The sequence below is a fragment of the Miscanthus floridulus genome, chromosome 5 (genome assembly GCF_019320115.1).
Source record: "Miscanthus floridulus cultivar M001 chromosome 5, ASM1932011v1, whole genome shotgun sequence".
Lineage (NCBI taxonomy): Eukaryota > Viridiplantae > Streptophyta > Magnoliopsida > Poales > Poaceae > Miscanthus > Miscanthus floridulus.
This window is the reverse complement of record NC_089584.1, coordinates 104,362-125,070: the sequence shown is the minus strand read 5'-3', so window position 1 is coordinate 125,070 and position 20,709 is coordinate 104,362. Positions and strand designations below refer to the sequence as shown.

The 20,709-nt window shown below is 43.0% G+C and overlaps 1 protein-coding gene and 2 long non-coding RNA genes across 11 annotated transcripts; 1 reads left to right on the top strand and 2 right to left on the bottom strand.

Moving 5' to 3' along the window:
* Positions 1-5,110: 5,110 nt before the first annotated feature.
* LOC136451277 (uncharacterized) lies at positions 5,111-9,141 on the bottom strand. 8 transcript variants are annotated; one of them, XR_010758571.1, is made up of 7 exons: positions 8,213-8,340; positions 8,030-8,094; positions 7,799-7,939; positions 7,637-7,724; positions 6,678-6,764; positions 5,581-5,822; positions 5,111-5,447 (listed from the first exon to the last, which is right to left on the bottom strand). It is a non-coding gene; the product is annotated as an uncharacterized lncRNA (long non-coding RNA). The 8 variants fall into 8 exon arrangements; XR_010758573.1 differs by lacking the exon at positions 8,030-8,094 and having other exon boundaries at positions 5,112-5,447; positions 5,581-5,641; positions 5,702-5,822; positions 8,213-8,353; XR_010758568.1 differs by lacking the exon at positions 8,030-8,094 and having other exon boundaries at positions 5,113-5,447; positions 5,581-5,641; positions 5,731-5,822; positions 8,213-8,353.
* A 2,322-nt stretch (positions 9,142-11,463) lies between these two features.
* LOC136451276 (uncharacterized) lies at positions 11,464-12,273 on the bottom strand. Its single transcript, XR_010758566.1, has 3 exons — positions 12,247-12,273; positions 11,801-12,080; positions 11,464-11,704 (listed from the first exon to the last, which is right to left on the bottom strand). It is a non-coding gene; the product is annotated as an uncharacterized lncRNA (long non-coding RNA).
* A 1,666-nt stretch (positions 12,274-13,939) lies between these two features.
* LOC136451275 (large ribosomal subunit protein uL29x-like) lies at positions 13,940-20,020 on the top strand. 2 transcript variants are annotated; one of them, XM_066451986.1, is made up of 4 exons: positions 13,940-13,983; positions 14,068-14,221; positions 14,323-14,462; positions 19,847-20,020. In XM_066451986.1, exons 1-4 carry the CDS (start codon positions 13,980-13,982, stop codon positions 19,879-19,881), a joined length of 333 nt encoding a protein of 110 aa, XP_066308083.1. In that variant the 5' UTR covers positions 13,940-13,979; the 3' UTR covers positions 19,882-20,020. The 2 variants fall into 2 exon arrangements, with proteins under 2 accessions (XP_066308083.1, XP_066308082.1); XM_066451985.1 differs by having other exon boundaries at positions 14,323-14,480.
* Positions 20,021-20,709: the final 689 nt, after the last annotated feature.

Sequence of the window (20,709 nt, the reverse complement as noted above, 5' to 3'; positions counted from 1 at the left end):
AGTTACAACAAAATTAAAAGATTACATTCATATCATATCAGAAGGACAAGGACTTACAAGCACCACGTGCGAATTAGATTCATCTCCATTTCTCCCAAGTGAAAGCATGTATGCTGTCATTGAAGTCAAAGACAATTTTCCCAGCTGGGCTTCCAAATGTGCCAGTAGGGAAGCATGCTTGTACGAGATCTATGCTCGTTGGGAGAACACGCAAGTACCAATCATGGAACCTTCTCATTCCAAGTGGTAGGCGCTGGATGTCCCGATTTGGTATGAAGGGCTTGCTTCTTTCATATGTTTTCAGGCAATCCTTTGACCATTTGATGTCATCAACATTTGGATATTGCTTTGCAATTTGGTGGAGTTTGCTAGTTACGGCCTCCTCAGAACCCTGTGATGGGACTTTTTTAACTTGGTTCTTAGGCTTGAACTGGTCATCGCCAGCTCGGTGTTACAGGCACTGAGCTCCAATGCCTCCGGTTTAGTCTTTTGAGCCACGAGCTCCTCCTATTGACTAGGAGTTATTTTGCCGAACTCTTTGAAGGGAGTTAACCCCTTTTGAATATACTTCGTGTTGAGCTCCGACCTCCAACGTCGGAATGACTCTCCCATGATCCTGAAAGCATTTTTTACCAGTTTATGCTTACCCTCCAGAAATCTAAAATTGACCATCAACTGCCTTTCCCATAGTTCATTCTTTTTGTTCTCTGGTACCTCTTTCCAGTTAAGGATTGATGGGTTCAATTTATCTCTTACTAGGGCCCTGATCGTATTACGGAATCGTCCTCTTAATTCCTTCGGCTCAAGGACCTCTCCTGCTGGCCCGACCTCTGTTATCACAAAGCATGCCTTATCTGGATATATATTTCCTTTTCTATCCCCTCATTTCCTCTTAGGCTTGGTAGTCGTGGTTGTGTCTTCAGGTTGTGGAGCAGAGGCATCGTGATCCATCTCTATGGTTGTTGCCTCTGCTCTTCTTTCCTCTACTCTGTCTTGTCCAGCGAGATGTCGCGGACGTCGACGTCGTCTTTTTCGAGTTTCAGAAGGGACCTATATATACAACAGGTCAAAGTGTTAGCAGAGGTAACACAACCAAAGCTTTAGCAAAATTTACAAGCTAAGGCTTTTTCCCAACCTCCTCGTTCGGGTCAAAGTCCTTGTCCAAATCTTCCTCCATTGGCCTCCTTCTAGCTTTACGTGGGAAAGGATCCTCGGGACTTACATATCCCTCTTCTGAGTCATTATCCTCATCATCCTCTTCTTCTTTGCCTTCAGCATCCTCTCCTTCGGGGCCTTCCTTCTCATCACACTGCTCCTGAGTAAGCATCACTTCTAGATCCTTTTCTACCTTGTTATCGAACTATTCCTGAGTAAGCTAGTCCTCTAGTGCTTGCTCCTTAAGGGTTGGCTGCTCATCAGGCTTGGGGCATCGGGCTGCACTGTCTGGTATTCATGACATTATTTCGCGCTTTGTTCTAATAGATGCAAGAAAGTGTGCTTTAGAAACATGTCAAAAAAAGTCCTATAAAACAACAATATATCAAAAAAACTAGTAGTAGCAGTAGTAGAGGCCTCAGAAATATGTCAATCATCATTTGATCATGAACTTGGAGCATCAAGGCATCATAACAGAGAAGAGAGGAGAAGGTAATGTAGGGGCGGCTGGTAATGATGCCAAGTTTCTCACAAGTTCTTGATCATCAGCTCATATTCCATATAATGTATGGACTTAGATAATTTCATCATCGGCAAAACAAAGGAGATAAGAGGAGATGGGAGAGTTGGCAAAATAGGCAGCAGCTGTTTACCAAACACAGAGGATAGGAAAGGTGGCCAAGAAAAGCATATGAAGCCATAGAAGCATTTGCTCAGTGAGTAGAATAGATAGAAGAGCAGAAGCTCACAGTAAGAGAGAATTGCACAACAGCAGCCAGTAGGAGCCATAGAAGAGAGAAGAGAGTAGATAGTAGAGCACCAGCAACATTAGGCAAAATTCAGTTAAGACTAGTATCTAATATCTAGTGATAGAGCAACAGATAGAGTAGTAGTAGTAAAATTCAGTTAGAATTCAGTTTGGAGTAGTAGTAGAAATTGAAAACTCAGTTAGAATTCTTTGACATCACAGATCAGAACACTAAATCAAGTGTAAACCGAGAAAATAGTAGTAGTATGAAAAGGAAACTGACAGTAACTTCACAAAAGCATATCTAGAGTTCTATTCCTCCAACAAACATGATCCTTAACATTCTAGAAAGATTATTAAGTTATCTAAAACTTCCTTATTATCATCTCAAGTGGATACAATAGATAACAAGACCAAACATCATGTACCAGCAAATCTGTTCAGACTTGGATAGATCTTGACATTAACTTTAAACACTCGTATCTAGAGTTCTAGACCATGAAAAGGTGTGTTCTTTAACATTTTAAAAATCTTAAGAAAAGCACTACAACTCTTTTATTTTCATCAAGAGGTGATTCATAGGTTATCTGCTAAACTGAAAGTTAACTGGAACTGAGCATTTGGACAACACAATTTAGTCAAAATAAATCATAGCCGGAGTTGTAGACCTTGGTAAATTATGTACTTAACCATTTTGGAAAGCTTAGGAAAAGCACTAGAACTACATAGTGTGCAACAAGAGCTAGTTTTGATGTTAACATGGTAGAAATACAAAAAATTGCAGAACTATATAGCACACGTGAAAACCTGACAGTGACATCAAAAAAATCATATCTCCCAAAAATGGACAGCTCTATATGTATCTGGGACTAGAACAGCTAGGATTAATGAGCTAATGAGTTGTTGCAAATGGCAGGAAATGAGTACAAGCACTTAAGACGGACTAAAGCGGCAAGACAAGCACTCAAGTAGGACAGCTAAAATAAATCAAATGCAGTTCTTAATAAACAAGTTTGTTCTTTAGCTTCATCCATGTGCCACATCTTCTACAAATGGGAAATAATACTATTAAGAATGTATAGAAACATCATTGCAAAGTGCCTTAGGTCTCAATTAATAACCCAAGTTCTCATCAAAGCTACTAATCAATCCACAGATACCAACAGGAAATAGTGCTAATTAGACAGGGAGGATGCACTGAGGGGGTGTACTGATTATTAGCTAGCAAAAATTGCAGACAACAATCGTAAGTAAGGTGCGGCTGCCGCACCTAAGGGTGCTCCTCCTGCGCCTAAAAATCTAACATCATTGACCTAAGGCACTTTGCTCAGTGTGAACCAAAATGGGCATGAACATCATGTATAGTTCCCATTACTCTAGGCACTTTGCTCAACGTGTAAAAATTGAAATAGCCATCATCATGTCCAAGATAAGCATTAACAGCTTCTACAATTGGAAGCCTGTTTCAATTTTGAGCAGCAAGCAGCAAGCAGAGCGGAGCAGTGATGGATCCAAATTGGGGCATCCAATTGTACAAGCATGCCCAGTTATACAAGCAAACCAATTTGCAGTATTGCATATATGTCGACAATGCACATATAACTGAGCACTAGTGGATCGGAGTGCTGAAGTAGTGAGCATCATTCAACAAGCAGAGTAGTGGTGGATCCAAACCTGTCGTTTGTAGGGGGAGCTGTGGAGGAGCACGGACGCCGGTGGAGGAGCGCCGACGCCGGTGGAGGACCGCGGATGCCGGGTAGCACTGGTAGCTTGCCTGCCCACCGGTGGAGGTGCGCGCACGCCAAACCCTAACTTGGACGGCGAAGAGCTCAGGGGAGGGAGCGAGGATGCCAGGGGGAGGAGCATGGATGGCGAAGAGCTCAAGCACCGGGGCGCTCGCCTAGGGAGGGAGCACCGGGGGCGGATCGAGATGGGGCGGCGGTGGCGTGTCGGCTGGCCGGGGAAGGGAGCGAGGACGGCAGAGGAGGAGTGCGTGGACGGTGGAGAGCTCAGGCACCGGGGCGCTCGCAGGGTGAGGGAGCACTGCGGTCGCTCGCCGGGGGAGGGAGCACCGGGGGCAGATCGAGATGGGGCGGCGGCGCGTGTCGGCCGGTCGGGGCTCTAACCCTAGCCGCCGTGGTAGCTCGGGGATGTCGTGCTGCGGCCTAGGGGTGCAGAGAGGGGTCACCGGCATTGGGAGAGGTCTGGGAGGGTGCAGCGGCAGCGCGGGGATAGGGGGCCGGGTGCGGGACGCCGGGGGCCGGGTGTGGGCAGGCACGGGCGCTGGGCAGCCTGACGGTGTCGGAGGATGAAGACAGTGCCCAGATAGTCTGACTCCCGTGCGCCCTCTTATTTATACTTGGGACTATTTGTAGGGGCGGTTTCTGATCTAGCCACCCCTACAAATGCATTTGTAGGGGCGGTTCCTGATCCAGCCGCCCCTACAAATAGTTTCTATTTTTTAAATTATAAATTCTATATTTTTTATAATAAAAATACAAAGTAATATAAAAAATTATGTATATGCACAAATATAATATTTTGTATTATTCTATATATGAATAAATATATATATAAATAATTGTAGTCAAAACAATATAAAAAACAAAAATTAAAAATTTGAATTTTAAAACTTCGACTATAATTTTATGACATTAAATGAAATAAAATGAAAATGTTATAAACATAAAAGTTGTATAACTCATCGACATGTACAACTTTTATTTTGGTCATCTTATCATGTGACTTTGTTTGAACGATTCAAAATTTGAAATTCAAACAATTTCAACTTGAAACAATATTTTGAAAGAGTAAATGATTTCAGATGAAAAACTCATGAGTACCAAAGTTGTAGAACTCATCAATATGTACAACTTTTATTTTGATCATATTTTTATTTAACCAAATTTGAATAGTTGAATTTTAATAATTGACAACTTCAAACAAGATTTTGCAACTTCAAATAGAGTCATCTGGATGTTGCAAAGGGTAGTCTCACACACATGCATAAATATAGTCTCACACACATACAAAAATATGTAGTCTTACACACGTACATAAATATATAGTCTCACACGCATCCATAAATGAAGTCTTACAAACACACATTTACATAAAACAGTCCACGTTAAACAACTAGCTAGCCCGCTGTAACGACTTTCTCCTTGACACCTTTTTGTTCCCATGGCAATATATCTTTGGGGAAGTTCTTTTCCACAACACTGCACAGGAGAAGATGGCCGGCGGGACGATGCCGCATCGGGGGCAGCCGCGCCAGCGACCACCTCCACTACAGGAATGCGTAACCTCTTCTTTTTGCTGGATTGTTAATGGGAACGGAAAATCGAACCTTATTTTTTTGCGCTGCATGCTGTGAGAACCACTGAATGGGTTGTATAGGGTATTGCAAATGCTGAATCTTCAGCCATCACAGCGAGAGGACATCTGAACTTGTCTGCACAGAATGCATTTGCGTATACGAAATTGATGGACATTAAAACGAATAGAATGAAGTCCAATTAGTGGAAGCAGCAACATGTGAAATCTGTAGTCAATCAAAACAAATGGAATAAGCATAATTAGATAACTGCCTACACAACGCACGTGGCTAAGAGGCCCATAAAGATATATTGTAATGGTAAGTATGATAGTAACTGTAAGGAGGAGGAGAATGTAACCTGAGCAAAATCTTATTTGAAATTCGATGGCCCCATAAATAAGAGGACGCATATATGCGATCTGAAATTGAACAGAAACAGTTGTAATGGAAGGTTGATAATGCTGGAAACAATAACATACATTTATCGCTAGTGCATCTATGAAGAGACCAAAGCTTGGAGGGGTCGATCTGCATGAAGTTTTGACGGTTGTAGAACAATTGGACTTCATATATTTTAATTGCCTCTTATTTCATCCCAACCTGTAAAAGATAACCATGAAACTTGATTAGTGTTAGCTATCTGGGTAGCATGAAAACTATGGAGAAATAATAGCTATGAAAGAGCCGCTCTTTTTAGCATCCTGACATGCCACTTACAGTCTATTAAATTTGTACAAAAGATAACAAAGTTTCTCAGGGATCGCTATTTTGTTTCCACTAATTAAAACTATAGGCAAATAACAGTTATGAAGAAGGTGCTCTTTTTAGAACCCTGACAGGCACCTACAACGGTTTTGAGGCTTGTGAATAAAAAATTTAATATAACAGGAACATAGCACTGAATCTGTATATCCACATGAAGGAAGGGGCAAAGGGCTGTTGCCCATGTCCGGGGCATATCTCGGGAGTTAAAAGCACACGGGGATAAAACCTGACCAAATCGATTCGTTGTCCAACACCGATATTGAAACTCAGCAATCATTTATTTTGGTAGCACTAAAACTATAGACAAATAATAGTTACGAAAGAGCTGATCTTTTTTACCATCCTGACATGGCACTTACAACGGAATAGTTTTTTGAGCATTGTGAAAAAAAAACTAAAATATAACAGCAACATAGTACTGAATTTGTATAACCACATGGAGAAAGGGGCAAGGGGCTGCTAGCCATGTCCAGAACACTTTCGAGAGTTAAAACCATGCAGAGATAAAATCTGACCAAATCAAGTTTTTGTCCAACACAGATATAGAAACCTCAGCGACTTTTTAGAGCTGTGAACTTTCACAAACTCTTGAAAACCAAACGGCCATGGAGGCGACTACATCAAGAATCTGGACACAGGAATGGACATATAAAAACACCACACAATCATACTGTATCTTCTACCACTTACCAAGCTCCTAGACGTGAATAGATAGGTTTCGCATCCGAGAGTCATGTACTCATAACCCAAAGGAACAAGGCTATCATAGCAACAGACCTGCAAATGAATCCAAACAGCACCTATGTGCTGCATCAGAGCATGTCCAATGATTTTACAGCTTGAAGCAATTTCATCCATTCAAGCAGTGAATATTCAGTTCATAGTGGGAATTTATGAAACGGTCTCATTTTTACAGCGTTCCTAGAAAGTGGCAGTTTGCATGACATACTACCGATTTCAAAGTAATGTACAAACCCAGGGAAAGATTTCCATCTCCACAAAACGTCTATATGGTAAAAAAAATTAATTGAGTTAATTAAAATATTCGCAACTGTCTAGAGATAGTGGGAGTTTCAAAGTATTCGCAATTGTCTAGAGATAGTGATATGTCATTCAAACTACAGACTTTTTATGCAGTACATGTATATGCATTTCTAAAAAAGTATATTAGGCCCTTTTTCAGAGGCTCTGGAAAAAAAAACTCATGCATAGTGCTAACCTGCTATGCCCTACCAATACATATTAGCTATTTCTATTAGAGGATCTGTAGCAGTATTAGAGGATGATTAAACACAAACCTCGATTGGATCTCATTCTAAATTTCTATGACAAAACCCCAATAGCCTTTTAACAGAGCCACTATTATGGAACCTGCAGTTAATTCATTTTTTCATTGACCTGCTGTCATCACCTATTTAAACCTTAACATGACAGTGGTATATATTACTATCTTATATCTGGACAACAATAGTGTAGGCTATATAAGTGCATGCCCAATTAAGCTCATGCATTTTACTTAGTGCATTGCGAAGGCAGGTTGATAATACATATCCAAGGTTAGATATATATGTCAAATCGTGCGGCAAAAAACCAGCCAATGTGCCTACAGGTGCGTAATTTTTATGTGGAAGTCTCTCAAGAACACATACTTTGCTCAATGCACCGTCTACTAAAGGAAGCACTGCCATCAGATGGCTAGAGAATGTAGCAGCCTCTGACCTCCAGGTGGCCATATTCCTGGAAATCAAATAATTTTAGCAAAAATATAGGTAATGGATTTGTAACATAAAATAGAAGTAAAAGGACTATACATTTCACGTTGGCCACAATTTACTTTTGTTCTAGGTAGACCTTCCTGCTCCTGTATCTTTGCATTGTGCAATAATATAGGACCAAAATTTGTTCCCTGACGGGTTTGTGGCCCATGCACTCCCAATCATGTCTATTGTAGCCTGAAAGGAATGACGCCAAGTCCATTGTAATCAATAGGTAGCTAACAAATGAAGCTAGCAACACATGGAACAGGTTTTCATAGTTCACACTAAATTAAGAGCTTCCTCAACTTGCAGCTCAGGCAACAGTTCTGACGACAACATTACAGCTTGTACTGCAATATCCATACTGACCAGATAAGGATCGTGCCGCAACACTAATAGAAAATAACTGAACAAACCAATGACAGTAGGCAAAATAAAAATACTAAACTGCATTGGACTAGATAGTACCTTTTGGTTGGGCTATTTCCTTTGTGTTTATTTGTCTCAGAATAACCAGGCGTCCAAATGATTCCGAATAAATTTATGTTAGTCACAAAATCAAAAGTAAGAGTAAAGCTGATAAAGAAAGACAACATCGAGAACCAAGAGTATCACCTGACACAGCATGATGTGGTTCCCCATCTAATTCTGATTTTCTGGTTCATCCAAAAAAGGAGATTCCCAAAGCAGAGGTCGGACTGTGGCCCAGCCGACCGTAGGCAGCACGGGCCTGACCAGCCGTTCACAGCGCACCGGCGGACGTGGGTCTGCAGGCAAACACTGGCATTCGCTGCAGGCTGGGTACCGCGGCATAGCGCCACAGCCGACCCCCGCGGCCCCGCCCGCTGGAATTTGGGAACACAACAACAGGAGGCAGGAGGAGTGTCACTGCCTGCGACAGTCCGTTAGACAAGGGAGGAGAAGAGAGTGAGGTACCGGCAGACCAAGCCGCCGAGCTGAGACACTGCGGCCACCACCACCACCGACAACGAAGAGAAAGTTAGGGTTGAGGGAAGACGTGCCAGCAGGGGCCGGCTGGAACCACGCACGGCACCGCGCACCCATCCGCCGGGCTGGGCACCATCGAGAGGGAGGGAGGCGGAGCGAGAGAGGAGGTGGAGGCGGACACAGCGAGTCGCGCTACGCGGCGCTGGAGGCCAGGGGAGCCGTCGCCCGGCACTGACTGGCACGGCACCACGTCGCGAGAGAGGGAGAGGGCGCACCAGTAGCGAGGGGACGTAGCGACGGCGAGCGGCGATAGGACGGAGCGGTGGCGACGAAGCACATACAAGGTGGATCGGAGGAGAAGGAGGAAGAATGGCGGCGATGCCGATCGGGCAGAAACCGAGGCGGAAGAAAAGGACGGCGGGAGAAGCAGAGGAGAAGCGGCAGAAGGCAACGACAACCACGGGAAGCTGTTCCAGAAAGAATCCGATTAAGGCCCTGTTTAGATCCCACCCAAAAACCAAAAATTTTCAAGATTCCCCGTCACATCAAATCTTGCGGCACATGCATGGAGCATTAAATGTAGGTAAAAAGAATAACTAATTGCACAGTTTGCCTGTAATTGGCGAGACGAATCTTTTAAGCCTAAATAGTCCATAATTGGACAATTTTTGCCAAATACAAACGAAAGTGCTACAGTAGCCAAAAACCAAAAAAATTCGGAACTAAACGCGCCCTAAACAAATCTGGTCCACACGGTCGTGGATCGGACGGCTGAAAACATTCAGGCGACGTGGACGGCGCTCCTGTCGGAGGAGCATGTCCGGCTTGTGTAGGTAAATAACTTTAAAAATTGCTCAATCGAATCACACAACTTTGTCATAGAGACGCAGATGAAGTCCACAAACTGTATCCTCTGCACTGCATGCACCCCACCACGCTTCCCCTGCCCGAACAAACCACAGCGGGTTTACCGGGCAAGCGAAACGTAAGGACACGACACGAACACGTCTCCCCAAGCCAGCCAGGGTGGGCCCCACGCACCTCGTGGATTGCATTTTTTTAGATGTCTCTCTCATTGACTTTTCCTGCCTGGTGGCCGCTCGCTTTCCTGCGGAGCACCACGGCACTGTCCACCTCGCTCCCACTTCGTCCGCGGCCTCGCCCTTGTCGTCCATCAGCGCCTGAATGAGGCCCGTGGACGCCTGAGCTCTTCAGAGTCACTCCATTGCTTGCGGAAGGTTCTTCTCTATCCCAGCGAGATGACGGTGACGTCTGTGAGGATGCTGCATTAAACGTGTTTAGCAGTTACAACATAACCGCATGGCATTCCTGTTTCGATTTGCAAGCAATCGTTCAGAACAAAACCGTCTGCCAAAGTTTAGACTGACTCTCCACGTTCACCTGTGAATTTTGTTTCTTTTTATGGACATCATTTGTTGAATTAGTTCCAGACTCGATTTGTTATCAACTTGCACATTGGGGCCATTATCCAACTGACATTGCAGCGGCTGGCTCTGCATGTCTTGTCTTGAAGCCGAGATCCCTGTCGACTAGGCAATGGCGAGACCAAGGTTTAGCTTAGCGGAAGGACAAGAGGAGACGGCCGACGCCAGCACCAGAGAAGATTAGAGGAGAGCAGGTCGGGTGAAGCCGGAGATCCATGAAAGACGGCAGCCTCAGGCTAAATGCCAAATGTTTAGATGCGTCAGGAGGTGTTACGCAAAAGTAGTCAAGTAATATAGAGGAACCTGCACGAATAAACAAGACCCGTTCGATCCAGATCCAGATCCAGTGGCCCGCATCTGTTGTTTGCACGGTTGCACTGAAAAGTGCGTTTGCACACAAAATTTCCCCGTATATTTATTGTAACACAAGTACTAGTAATGGATAATAAAAGTACCAATGCACGTACGACACGCACGTGTCATGAAGACTTAAAATAATATTTACCATGCAACTGCATACAAAAAAAATACACTTAATTAAGTCAACAAAGATTTGTTAAAACAATATGACACAAGACAACTATTATTTAACACCAAAACCCATGTCATTCCATGACACTTTGGTTGAAAATATGTACCACCAAATAAAACTCGATTTTAGTCTAATGTATCACCCAGTCAACGCATACAAAAGTCTTCCATCCTGAACTCACGATGCAAATGCACAAAACGTACCAAATTATAGCCTTAACCAAAAGTAATGTTTACAAGTTCTAACTGAAAAGTTTACCGAGTGACTCATTGCAACCCATTTTCTTCTTTTCCTGTCCTTATACACAATGAGATGGAGAAGACCATTTGATCAAATGCATATCCAGGTCAGCTTACTCCCCCAATTGCACTCTAAATACCTCGTTAGCTTGTAGTATCTTATAGGACCACATGTCAATCACTTGGGCCTGCTGCATTTTCGGGTAAGTATGGCCAAATTAAACTTGATTAAAAATTTCTCAAAAAAGGACAATATAATCGGGTTATATGGAGAATGAACGTTTAAGAAATTTACATGGTTCAGTCTGAATGGATCTAATTAACATGGGTTCAGGGTTTGTACTGACTCCTATGAACAAAAGAGGATATGATAAAATATGCTACTGCAGCTAGTATTCCAGTTTAGAAATTTTCCAGTGAACCATGGCCATACCTTTAGACAAAGTTCATCGCAACCGAAGGGATTGGAATTGTATCACAGCGGCAGATCTGTTGAAATATAGGACTCAGGCCATCTGATGAGATTGCAGAACAGCCTAAATGTTTCATCATAAACACCCAAAATAAAAAATAAGAAACATGCTCTTCATCTAGCCTGACGCAGACGATACGATCACCCCACTTCGTATCACTATTAGCCACAACGAGACTTTATACGGAACCAAAGGTGCCCATTCCATTCAGGCCAGCATCATAGTGACTCATTTCTGCTTCCCAACCTTGTAACCCAATTATCTTCAACAGCTAGTACTCAGTGTAAAATTTCAATTTCAAGAATGATTAATCTCAACATAACCTTTAAAAATGAGAAATAAAGGCATGTTTAGATTATAGACAGGATGATAGCATTGTCTTGTAACCAATAAGTATATACTTGGGTTTTTCATAATACCTAAATCAAAGTCATGCCAAGGCAAAGTTGTCGTCCCCCATGCAAGATATTGATATGTAGCCAACACCAGCAGGTCAACCCCAAGGTAGGCAACTGATCCTTCAATAACTGATCTTTTTATCGACATAGAAATTGTTTCCATGGTTTCAGAGATATCCAAATTTTTATCAGTCAGTTTCATAGAAGAATTAAATAAATAATCACCAGTAAGCAAAGGTAAATGTCTCCTGGTATCTGGTTGCTTGAATAGGGAAGCTGGCTCGTGCCTCATTTTTTGTATCTGCTTGCACACCAAATTACTGAATATTAATCAAAGATGAGAATTATTTTACACATTCATATAAAACAAGAATTGCATTTAACAGTAACAATTAAAGCACTATCAGTCAGTACGACCAAATTTTGTTTCACAAAGCTAAATCGTGGAGCATCATGAATCAAGTTACCTAGCAACGGAAACACCATTGATCCCTGTGTTCTCTGGAACAATATTTTTTCCATGTTCTCTTTCATCAACACCTCGTTGCCCACCACTCTAGAACCCTGCATGGACTACAGCATTGATTCACCTGAAGGCAAATGAAACTCGAATCAGAGAAGTTTTAATTTCAGTAGGAGATGACGCAAGTCTTAGGAACATTCAACGAACTGAAAAAACCTTTCACCATGAAAATCAAACGACAGCCCATGTTTGAACAAATATGAACCAGACAACTTAAAAATTTGGACTATTAATCCCAACCATTACAAAGTAGAAGCAAATAGCTCCAGTTTATAACAAAGATTGCAATGGTAGCTTAAATATTCTCAGAATTTTCATGGGAGCAACAGCTTGTGTAAAATCTTGCCCAGGCAGACTCTTCATCGATCATCACTTCTCAAATTGCATATTTCAAAACCCATATTATCCATTAGTATTGGTTGATCTGCAACAACAACAATTGTTACCATCCAGTAGTATTGTCACTTAGACGTTTATTCAAAGATCTGTCCAAATAAGAAACAAGGATATAATCACGCAACATGGTACATATTCAGAAACTTACAGAAACCAAACCCATGTCAAGGCCACATGCCACACAGCATGGAAGACATCACATTCTCACAGACTTTCCTTCAACAATAGGAATGCAACCTAAGAAAAAACAACACAAAGAAGACATCACATTCTCACAGGTTTCAGATGCACTAAAAAAAGCTTGAAATGAACTTGAAAGCAAATAATATACTCAATCTGACTGGTCAAGAATTAATTAATGGAATCCGACTGGTCAAGAATTAACTAATGGCCAGATCAAAAGAGCTACTCCTAGATTGCCACTTAAGAGTATTTGGTTCCAAACCAGATTTGCTAAAAATTGAAAGACACTTTAGGGTTCAGAGAACGAGATCAAATTATTTCATCTGTTTTGTTTTCATTTATTGCAAGAGATGCTTGAACATATGGCCAAAAATAAAGGTTTCAAAATATAACGTATTAGTTGAAGTAGAAATGCATGTTTCACACATGACTGCCAAGTTACCTAATAAAATCTGCAGTAAGTTGTTGTTGTGGATACCTCTCATGAAACTGCAACTAAAATGCAAGCTACAGTGTGCTACATTTATCTTATATTATTTACAAGATACATTATGCTTAGCTATATCTAATTGTACAGCCACTATAGATAAATAACGTGTACTTCAGAAAGGTAATAATGAATTGCACATAGCCCTGCCCACAAGCAGCACTGCAGTTGTCTCATAGCTATGTTTACACAAATATTACAAGGTAATCTTGATTGACACCCATGAAAAACGGACATTATACAATCCTCTGAACACAGAAAAGAAAATGGGAGAGGTGGCTTACACCTGCATTTGTGACCATTGGATTGATATTTTGACATGAACCAGAGCATAGCCAGTGCTTCTGTGCATTTTGCAATGCAAACCATACATTTGGCCATCACTAGGCGAGATCGGCCGTAGGCTGGTCCAGCTCCACACGGTAGGATTTCACTTTCAGCCCAGCTGGGCCCATTTAGCCCACACTGCGCCTCAATCTAGGGTTTTGTCTTCCCTTCTCTCTTACTTATAAGCCTCCCCCGCCGCCGGCAGTCAATTGCCTTCGCGCACAGCCTCCACCCCGCTCCGCCGCCTCCGCTTTGCCCCTGACGCTGCAACCGCTACCGTCGCCATGGGTAAGCCGCGGCATCGCCAATGCATCATTGCGTCCGTCCTTACTAGTTTCTTGTGGATCTGACGCCTCCGTTGTTGTGCGGCAGACCCGGTCAAGTTGGACGAGATCCGGAAGAAGAGGAAGGCGGAACGGATGGCGCAGCTGAAGGAGCTCAAGGCGGAGCTGAAGAAACTCAAGGAGGAGCGATCTCTCCCCGGCGCCAAGGTCACCGACGGTGCCCCCAACAAGCTGTCCAAGATGTGCGCGCGCCCTCTCTCTTGTTCGCTTTCGCTTGCGCGTCTGTCTATCTTCGGGAATTGATTCTAACCGAGGCGAAATTGAATCTATCTGGGTTGTTCAGCGAGAAATTGCGCCCTTTTCTCGCGGAGGTGGCGAAGAAGCAGAGGGCGGCGCTGCGGGAGGCGTACAGCAACCGCGAACCCCCCATCCTCCGTCTCTACTCCCAAGAAGACCCGTGCTGCACCACCGCATCACCACCAGGTGTTATCATGCTCCCAGGTTGATATACCATGACCAATGCTACTCACTGTATTGCCTGCGGTCTATGTCAGTATCTGATGGCGTTATTTTTCGTTCGTAAGATGTTTTTTTTAGAGAATATTAATAATAATATAATAGTAGCTGAAATTAGGTGACTTTTATTTGGGAACCCATCATAAGATATTCTTGATTATCTGTGACTGGAGGGGTAGCTGTTCTATTGAAGAGTGTGTTTACTCTTCTTTTGAAGAGTGTTGTTTCTGATGATAGGACTGACTGTTACCTTAGCGGATTAGTGTTTAAAAAGCGCCCAAGGGCTGTGGGGTGATGGATTTTAAGTGGCTGGACGCTTAATCCGAAAGGGTGTTTTTTTTTTCTGCTTTTTGCTGCTTTAGTGTGTCGGCTGCACAGCACCGATTCATGTTTCCAATACTTATTCAGTGATTCTTGCATGCTACTGTCTCCTGCATGACAGGAACAGTGGGTAGTGATAGAGGAGGAAAAGTGAGATGTATGGAAACTCTATTTAGTAAATATATCGTTGATCGAAACATTCATCCTTGTGAAATTAAAAAATTTACAGTTTATAATGAAGAGTATATACACTTTGCTCTGTTCTCTGCGAAACGCCTAGAAACGCTAGGCAGCGCGTGGGTGCCAGGTGGAGCTGGAGCGCTTGCTTCTCTCTACGGCTTGTTAAGTATTGGTGGTTTTTGCTTAAACATTTTGGATGTGGTAGCAATTCTGCTTGCTGGTGTAATTGGTAATTCAAAGTTGACTCCTTATGCGCTTTTATGAAATTGTGCATTTCTAGCACTCTTCATGTAAAAGGACTGTTATTACCCCTAACATAGGTTGAAATAGTGGGATCTTTTGAAGACTGTTGTTCCAGATGATAGTAGTGACTGCACTAGTCTCTACCCCTATAATACACCACTTCAAATTATCCTACAGCCACCAAACAAATCCAACCTCTACAGTCATGACCTAAACTACGTCTACTCCACAAAACGCACACATAAAAAAATGACATTAGAATCGTGCGCACCAAATTAACTCTCACTCGTTCTCTCTCCGTACCGACCACATTCGACGCCCGATATTGTTTGGATCTCCCACCCCAGAGCGTCTCCGCTCCCCCTTCCCCGCAAGGCTCGTGTTCCTCCGCCGCCCTCTCCAGATGCCACGACTCCTCGATCTCGCCCCCACGCACGATGACCAGGGCGACTCCTCGATCTCTCCCCCACGCACGCCGCAGCTCCTCCTCGATCCCTCCCTCACGGCGCCCCCCTCCTCCCTGCTGCTGGAGGAGCAAGTGTAGGGGAGCCGTCGAGGCCGCGTGGGCTGCCGCTGGGCAAAGGCAAGGCCGCGGCAGAGGCGTCGCAGGGCGTGGACGCCGCAAGGCCAGTGAGGCCATGCCGCCGGGGTCGCGGGCCGCCTCCTGCCGGGCGAGGACGCGCGGGCCGGTGACCTCGCAGGACACGCCGGTGGAGGCCGTGGCCCTGGCGGCGGATGAGATCGTGGCGAGCACGAGGGCCAAGCAGGTGGCTGTGCTGGCCACTGCGCTGGGGCAGCTCAGGGTGAAGATCTTCACGTTAGGTGCGTGCTAGCTTACCTGATTCTGGCTCCGCTTCGTGCTGTTCTGCTGCGTCGTCGGTGGGGTTTAGCTGATTCGCTAGGGTTCTGGTGGGAATTCAATATTGTGTTGTGACGGAACGGGGTAATGCGAGATAAGGGGAGTTCTGTTTGGGGAGGGATTTGGTGAGTACCCGATTGTTTGGCTGTTGTTTCACTGGGTGTACGTTTCAACTTGAGGCGATTTCAAACGCTTTGACGAAGGTCGAAGTTTATCTCAGAAATGTTTCTGTTCAAACCATGCAGCAAAAGCCTTCTCATTGTGCCTACATCCCCCTTGCAAGTTAGAGTGCATTATGCTCACACCAATCTATCGTGTTTTGTAAGCTACAGTTTCAGCTTTAGTCTTAGAGGTCGTGTTTTCTTCTTAAAATTTTGAATGGTGAGAAACTGGCATGATTGTTTACATTCTGCAGAGTCACGCATTGTAGACTAGAACCTGGAGTTGAAGACCAAGAATTATGCAATTGAAACACTGGATATGATTGTCAAGGCCAATGCACGGGCTATTGAGCTCGAGAAGGAGGTAGTGGGCTGCTAGAATTCCATGAACGGTTACTGTGACAAAGTATTGTGGTTTCTGATCTAACTTCCAGATTGAGAAGCTCAAGAAGGATATTACAGAACAAAAAAAAAGCTCTGGAGGCTAGGGTTGGCGATGCTGATAAGAAGGTGCAAGAGCTGAATACGAAGGTGGAGAAAGTAAGAGTTGATTGTTCGTTTTTTTTTACAAATTTTATATTGTTTTATTTATATTTTACCATAGTAAGATGGTGCCTATGATTTTTTCTCAACTTTGCACGTTAGCTGTTTAGGAATTAACTTGATGACGATGTTTTAATTAATTTGGATTTGGAAAAACCTACTGCTTTTGTTGCCAAATTCATTGCAGGCTTTTGGATTGCGGGATTTGATTTGGCCTTGGAGAAAGTATTGAATAACCATCGCAGTTTGCTGAATGTTGTAACAGTGAGAAAAAAATTCTTCTTAAATGGAATATCTGTTACTAAAAGTAGAAACCTTGAAGTTATACATTGCCTTGGAGTTATACATTGCTTTGGGGAGATGAAAACTATTTATTGATGAGGTATCTGTGTTGTTGCTGACATGCACTCAGCGGAGCAATCCCCGTAGCCCTTGGTAAAGTCTCTCTCTAATTTAAACCTTTTTTTCTTTTATAGTCAGTTGTGATCAGGTCTGTTCATCCAAGCTTACATGTTCCAAATGGGTAAACCTATTCTGCTGTGAGTTTATACTTGACTGTATATATTCAAATTTTTATATGATAATATTGTATTTCTATCACTCATTCAATTTTTGAACTTAATGTGATCCATAGCGTTAGCACGGGCTTAATGTGACCTCTGGTCGAATAGCTGCAAAGTAAGCATGACCATTCAAAGCGAGTATTGTAGCATCCAACACGCCCAAGATTTGCTCAATTCCACCCGTGGATCCCACCGCCTGCTGCCCTTGTTTCCTCCCCTCCCACATCAGCACCAAGTTGACAGCACACTGTGTTTTACTCGCCCATATGTCGTTTGATGAAATGTCTCACCTAATAAACAAATAAACAAGTGAGCCTTGTATCTTGGTTTATAGGCCTATCTTACTTTTCTACGGCCCTTAGTACACACGGTGGCCTAAAAAAAAGGTTAACAAGTGTGTGCAATCACACCACTTGATCAACAAAGTACAGTAAGAAAATCATATCACAAAAGGGGCGTTGTCCTTTGCTCGTAGCTGGGCAACAGGCTGTTTTCCAACAGTTTAAATCATTTGATTTTAATTTTCTATCCTATTTTTAATAGCAAGTGGAGGTATAGTCTCAGATCAGAGGCAAATATATGGATGCAGTGTTATCTCACGTTGTAGGCAAAGGACAAGGCCTGTTTCTTTTGGGGTTGCTTCAGTGCTTTTCTACTCTTCTGATAATCTGAATATCTGGTCTGGACTATGTTATCGATTTGGAGCACATTGTTCCTTATTATTTGCTACGGCCATGACCTCACACTTTGGCAGCTCAATCACATCGATTCAGATTAGAAGGTTGCTGCTAAACAGCACATCAAAGGTTCAACCACAAGCAGTTTTTATTTCCTTCATGATTTCTGAATCTTTAGCTCTTTGTTATTTCTGAACCTGTGAACCTGGGGGTTATTTCTCCCTTTTGCTTTTTGCTTCATGCTTTCTAGGATTTTAAAAATCCTCCTAGAAACCATCTTCTATGAGCTCTCTGATTTTCCCCAAATTAATTTGGTTCCTAATATATATAGGGTTTGCACAATGAGAGATCCTGCTGCACAGATAGACTTCATCGATGACCCTTGGCATCATTTACCATGTCATTTGTCTCAGATAATGGTAGAAATTAAATTTGGGGAAAATCTGGCATCATTTTGAGTTGAGTTTACAATAAACTGAATATCAAGAGGGGTACATGATGTCTGGCATCCCAGCAAACAACATGGGGAGAAAAAGCATTGGATGCCTGTTCTGGCTTTTTCCCAGGATAGTTCTGCAGCAGATGAGGGGCACGATCCTCCCTGGGCACATGTGGGAAGTCATGGTATGCTAGCTAATGATGCCGTTCAAAATGACATTGGAGATGTAATGAGTCCAGATTTTTTGGTAACCTTTGCATTCTTATATGAGAATGTTGTTTGCAGGTTGATCTGTTCTTCTACATAGACCTAGAGGAAGCAAAGGTGCAGGAGGAGGAAGCTGCCGTGGCCCCTGAGTTTACTGCAATCACTGATTATACCGTACTATGACTTCTTAGTTTCCCGGATTGTATACATGCTCAAAGGTATTGTATAAAAGTTGAACTATGGAAAAAAAACTTTAGTTGTTTTCATGTGCGTCTCCTAGATAAATCCGTTGTGTTAGCACGGGCATTATACTATCTTATTAGTTTCTTGATAGCAGATGTTATGTCAAAGTTACCTTAGTAGTTTAGTGTTTAAAAAGCTGCGCCTAAGATCTTTCATCTAAGCGATTGCTTTTAAGTGCCTGGATGCTTAAGCATTCGAAAAGGTGTTTTTTTCCTGCTTTTTGCTGCTTTAGTGTGTCAGTTGCACAGCACCGGTCCATGTTTCCAATACTTATTCAGTGCTTCTTGCATGCTACTGCCTACTTTGCAGGACAGGAACAGTGGGTAGTGAAGAGGATAAGTGGGAGATGTATGGAAACTGTGTCTAGTAAATATCTGACTGATTGAAGTACTCATCCTTGTCAAATTTAAAAATTTACAGTGTATAATGAAGTATATATACACTTGGCTCTTTTTTTTTTGCGAAATGCCTAGAAATGCTAGGCAGTGGTCTAGTTGCTAGGTGGAGCTGGAGCGCTTTATCTACCACTTTTTAAAACATTTGTGTTTTTTGCTTAAACATTTTAAATGTGGTAGCAAGTCAGCTTGCCGGTGTAACTGGTATTTCAAAGTTGACACCTTATGCACTGTTATGAAATTGTTTGTGCATTTCTAGCACTCATCAAGTAAATGGACTGTTTCTAGACAACTATAGTACCCTTAACATAGGTTGAAATAGTGGGATAACATTTTCATGTTGGCATGCCACATTCAATCCACTGTTTTTTAGATAATTGTTTTTCTTATGTTCTGACCTTTTATTTTTCCATTTTTGGAGATACCACTGGTTTTGCATCATACAAATGGGATGGACGTACCTTTTTTTTTTTGTTGGTTTAACCACACTGACCCAACATTTTATTGATTTGTCCCACAGCTTTCTCTGAAGATGGAGAGGGAAAGGAGGCATAAGAACTACTTCTCCATGAGGAAGTATAATAAAGGCCTAGGTCAGGACTGCGATGCAATGCCTAGCATAGTGTGGAAGTATTTTGTGTTTGCTCTGTTACCTGAAATGCCTAGATTGGTGTAAGTGGCATATTCTATTGACACTGAAACCTTACATGTTTCGTGGGAGCTTTGCTTTGTCTTTGTGAAATCTTACTTGTTTTGTGGAGCTTTGCATGAGAATGAAGTTGTCCTGCTTTTGGTCCAAAGGTTTCTATTTCCATCTTGTGCTAACGTTTATCTGTTCATACGTCAAGATTCCGCTCAATTGTTCTGAAAGAGTTTTCTGGACAGTTTAACTCACTGTGCTAACGTTTATCTGTTCATGCATCAAATATGTTCCTGGTAACCCGGTTGGTCGATAAAAACTAAGTTGGGGGTTATAATCGAAGGGGTTGTTTCTACTCGTTCATGCCGTTTCATCAGGCCTGTTGATGCGCACTTGGGACGGAAGCATCAGAGGACGTATGTACGTTTAACTTGCATGGCTCGTTGATCACTGAAATGAAGCTCCTGAATGCAGCTCTAATTTATAAGTAGGGTAAAAAAAGTAGCCATGCCAACACATTTCTCAGTCCACGGCAATTTCCATGGCCGGGTAGGGCCGGTTTCCCGTCGGGGGTTACTGCCCCATCCCCGTCCCCGTGGGAGGAAATTTCCCCCGTCCCCGTCCCCGTGAAGGCTCACGGGGAGCACTTCTTCCCCATCCCCGTCCCCGCTCGGGGATTTAATCCCCGCGGGGATCCCCATCCCCGCATCAAGGCATCAACTGCACATAGAAAAGACTTGGTA

Excerpts from the sequence above, each read along its gene's own strand:
- LOC136451275 (XM_066451985.1), top strand. Across the intron at positions 14,222-14,322 it reads CCCAACAAGCTGTCCAAGAT|CGAGAAATTGCGCCCTTTTC; the intron begins GTGCGCGCGCCC and ends TGGGTTGTTCAG. Across the intron at positions 14,481-19,846 it reads AGGTGTTATCATGCTCCCAG|CTTTCTCTGAAGATGGAGAG; the intron begins GTTGATATACCA and ends TTTGTCCCACAG.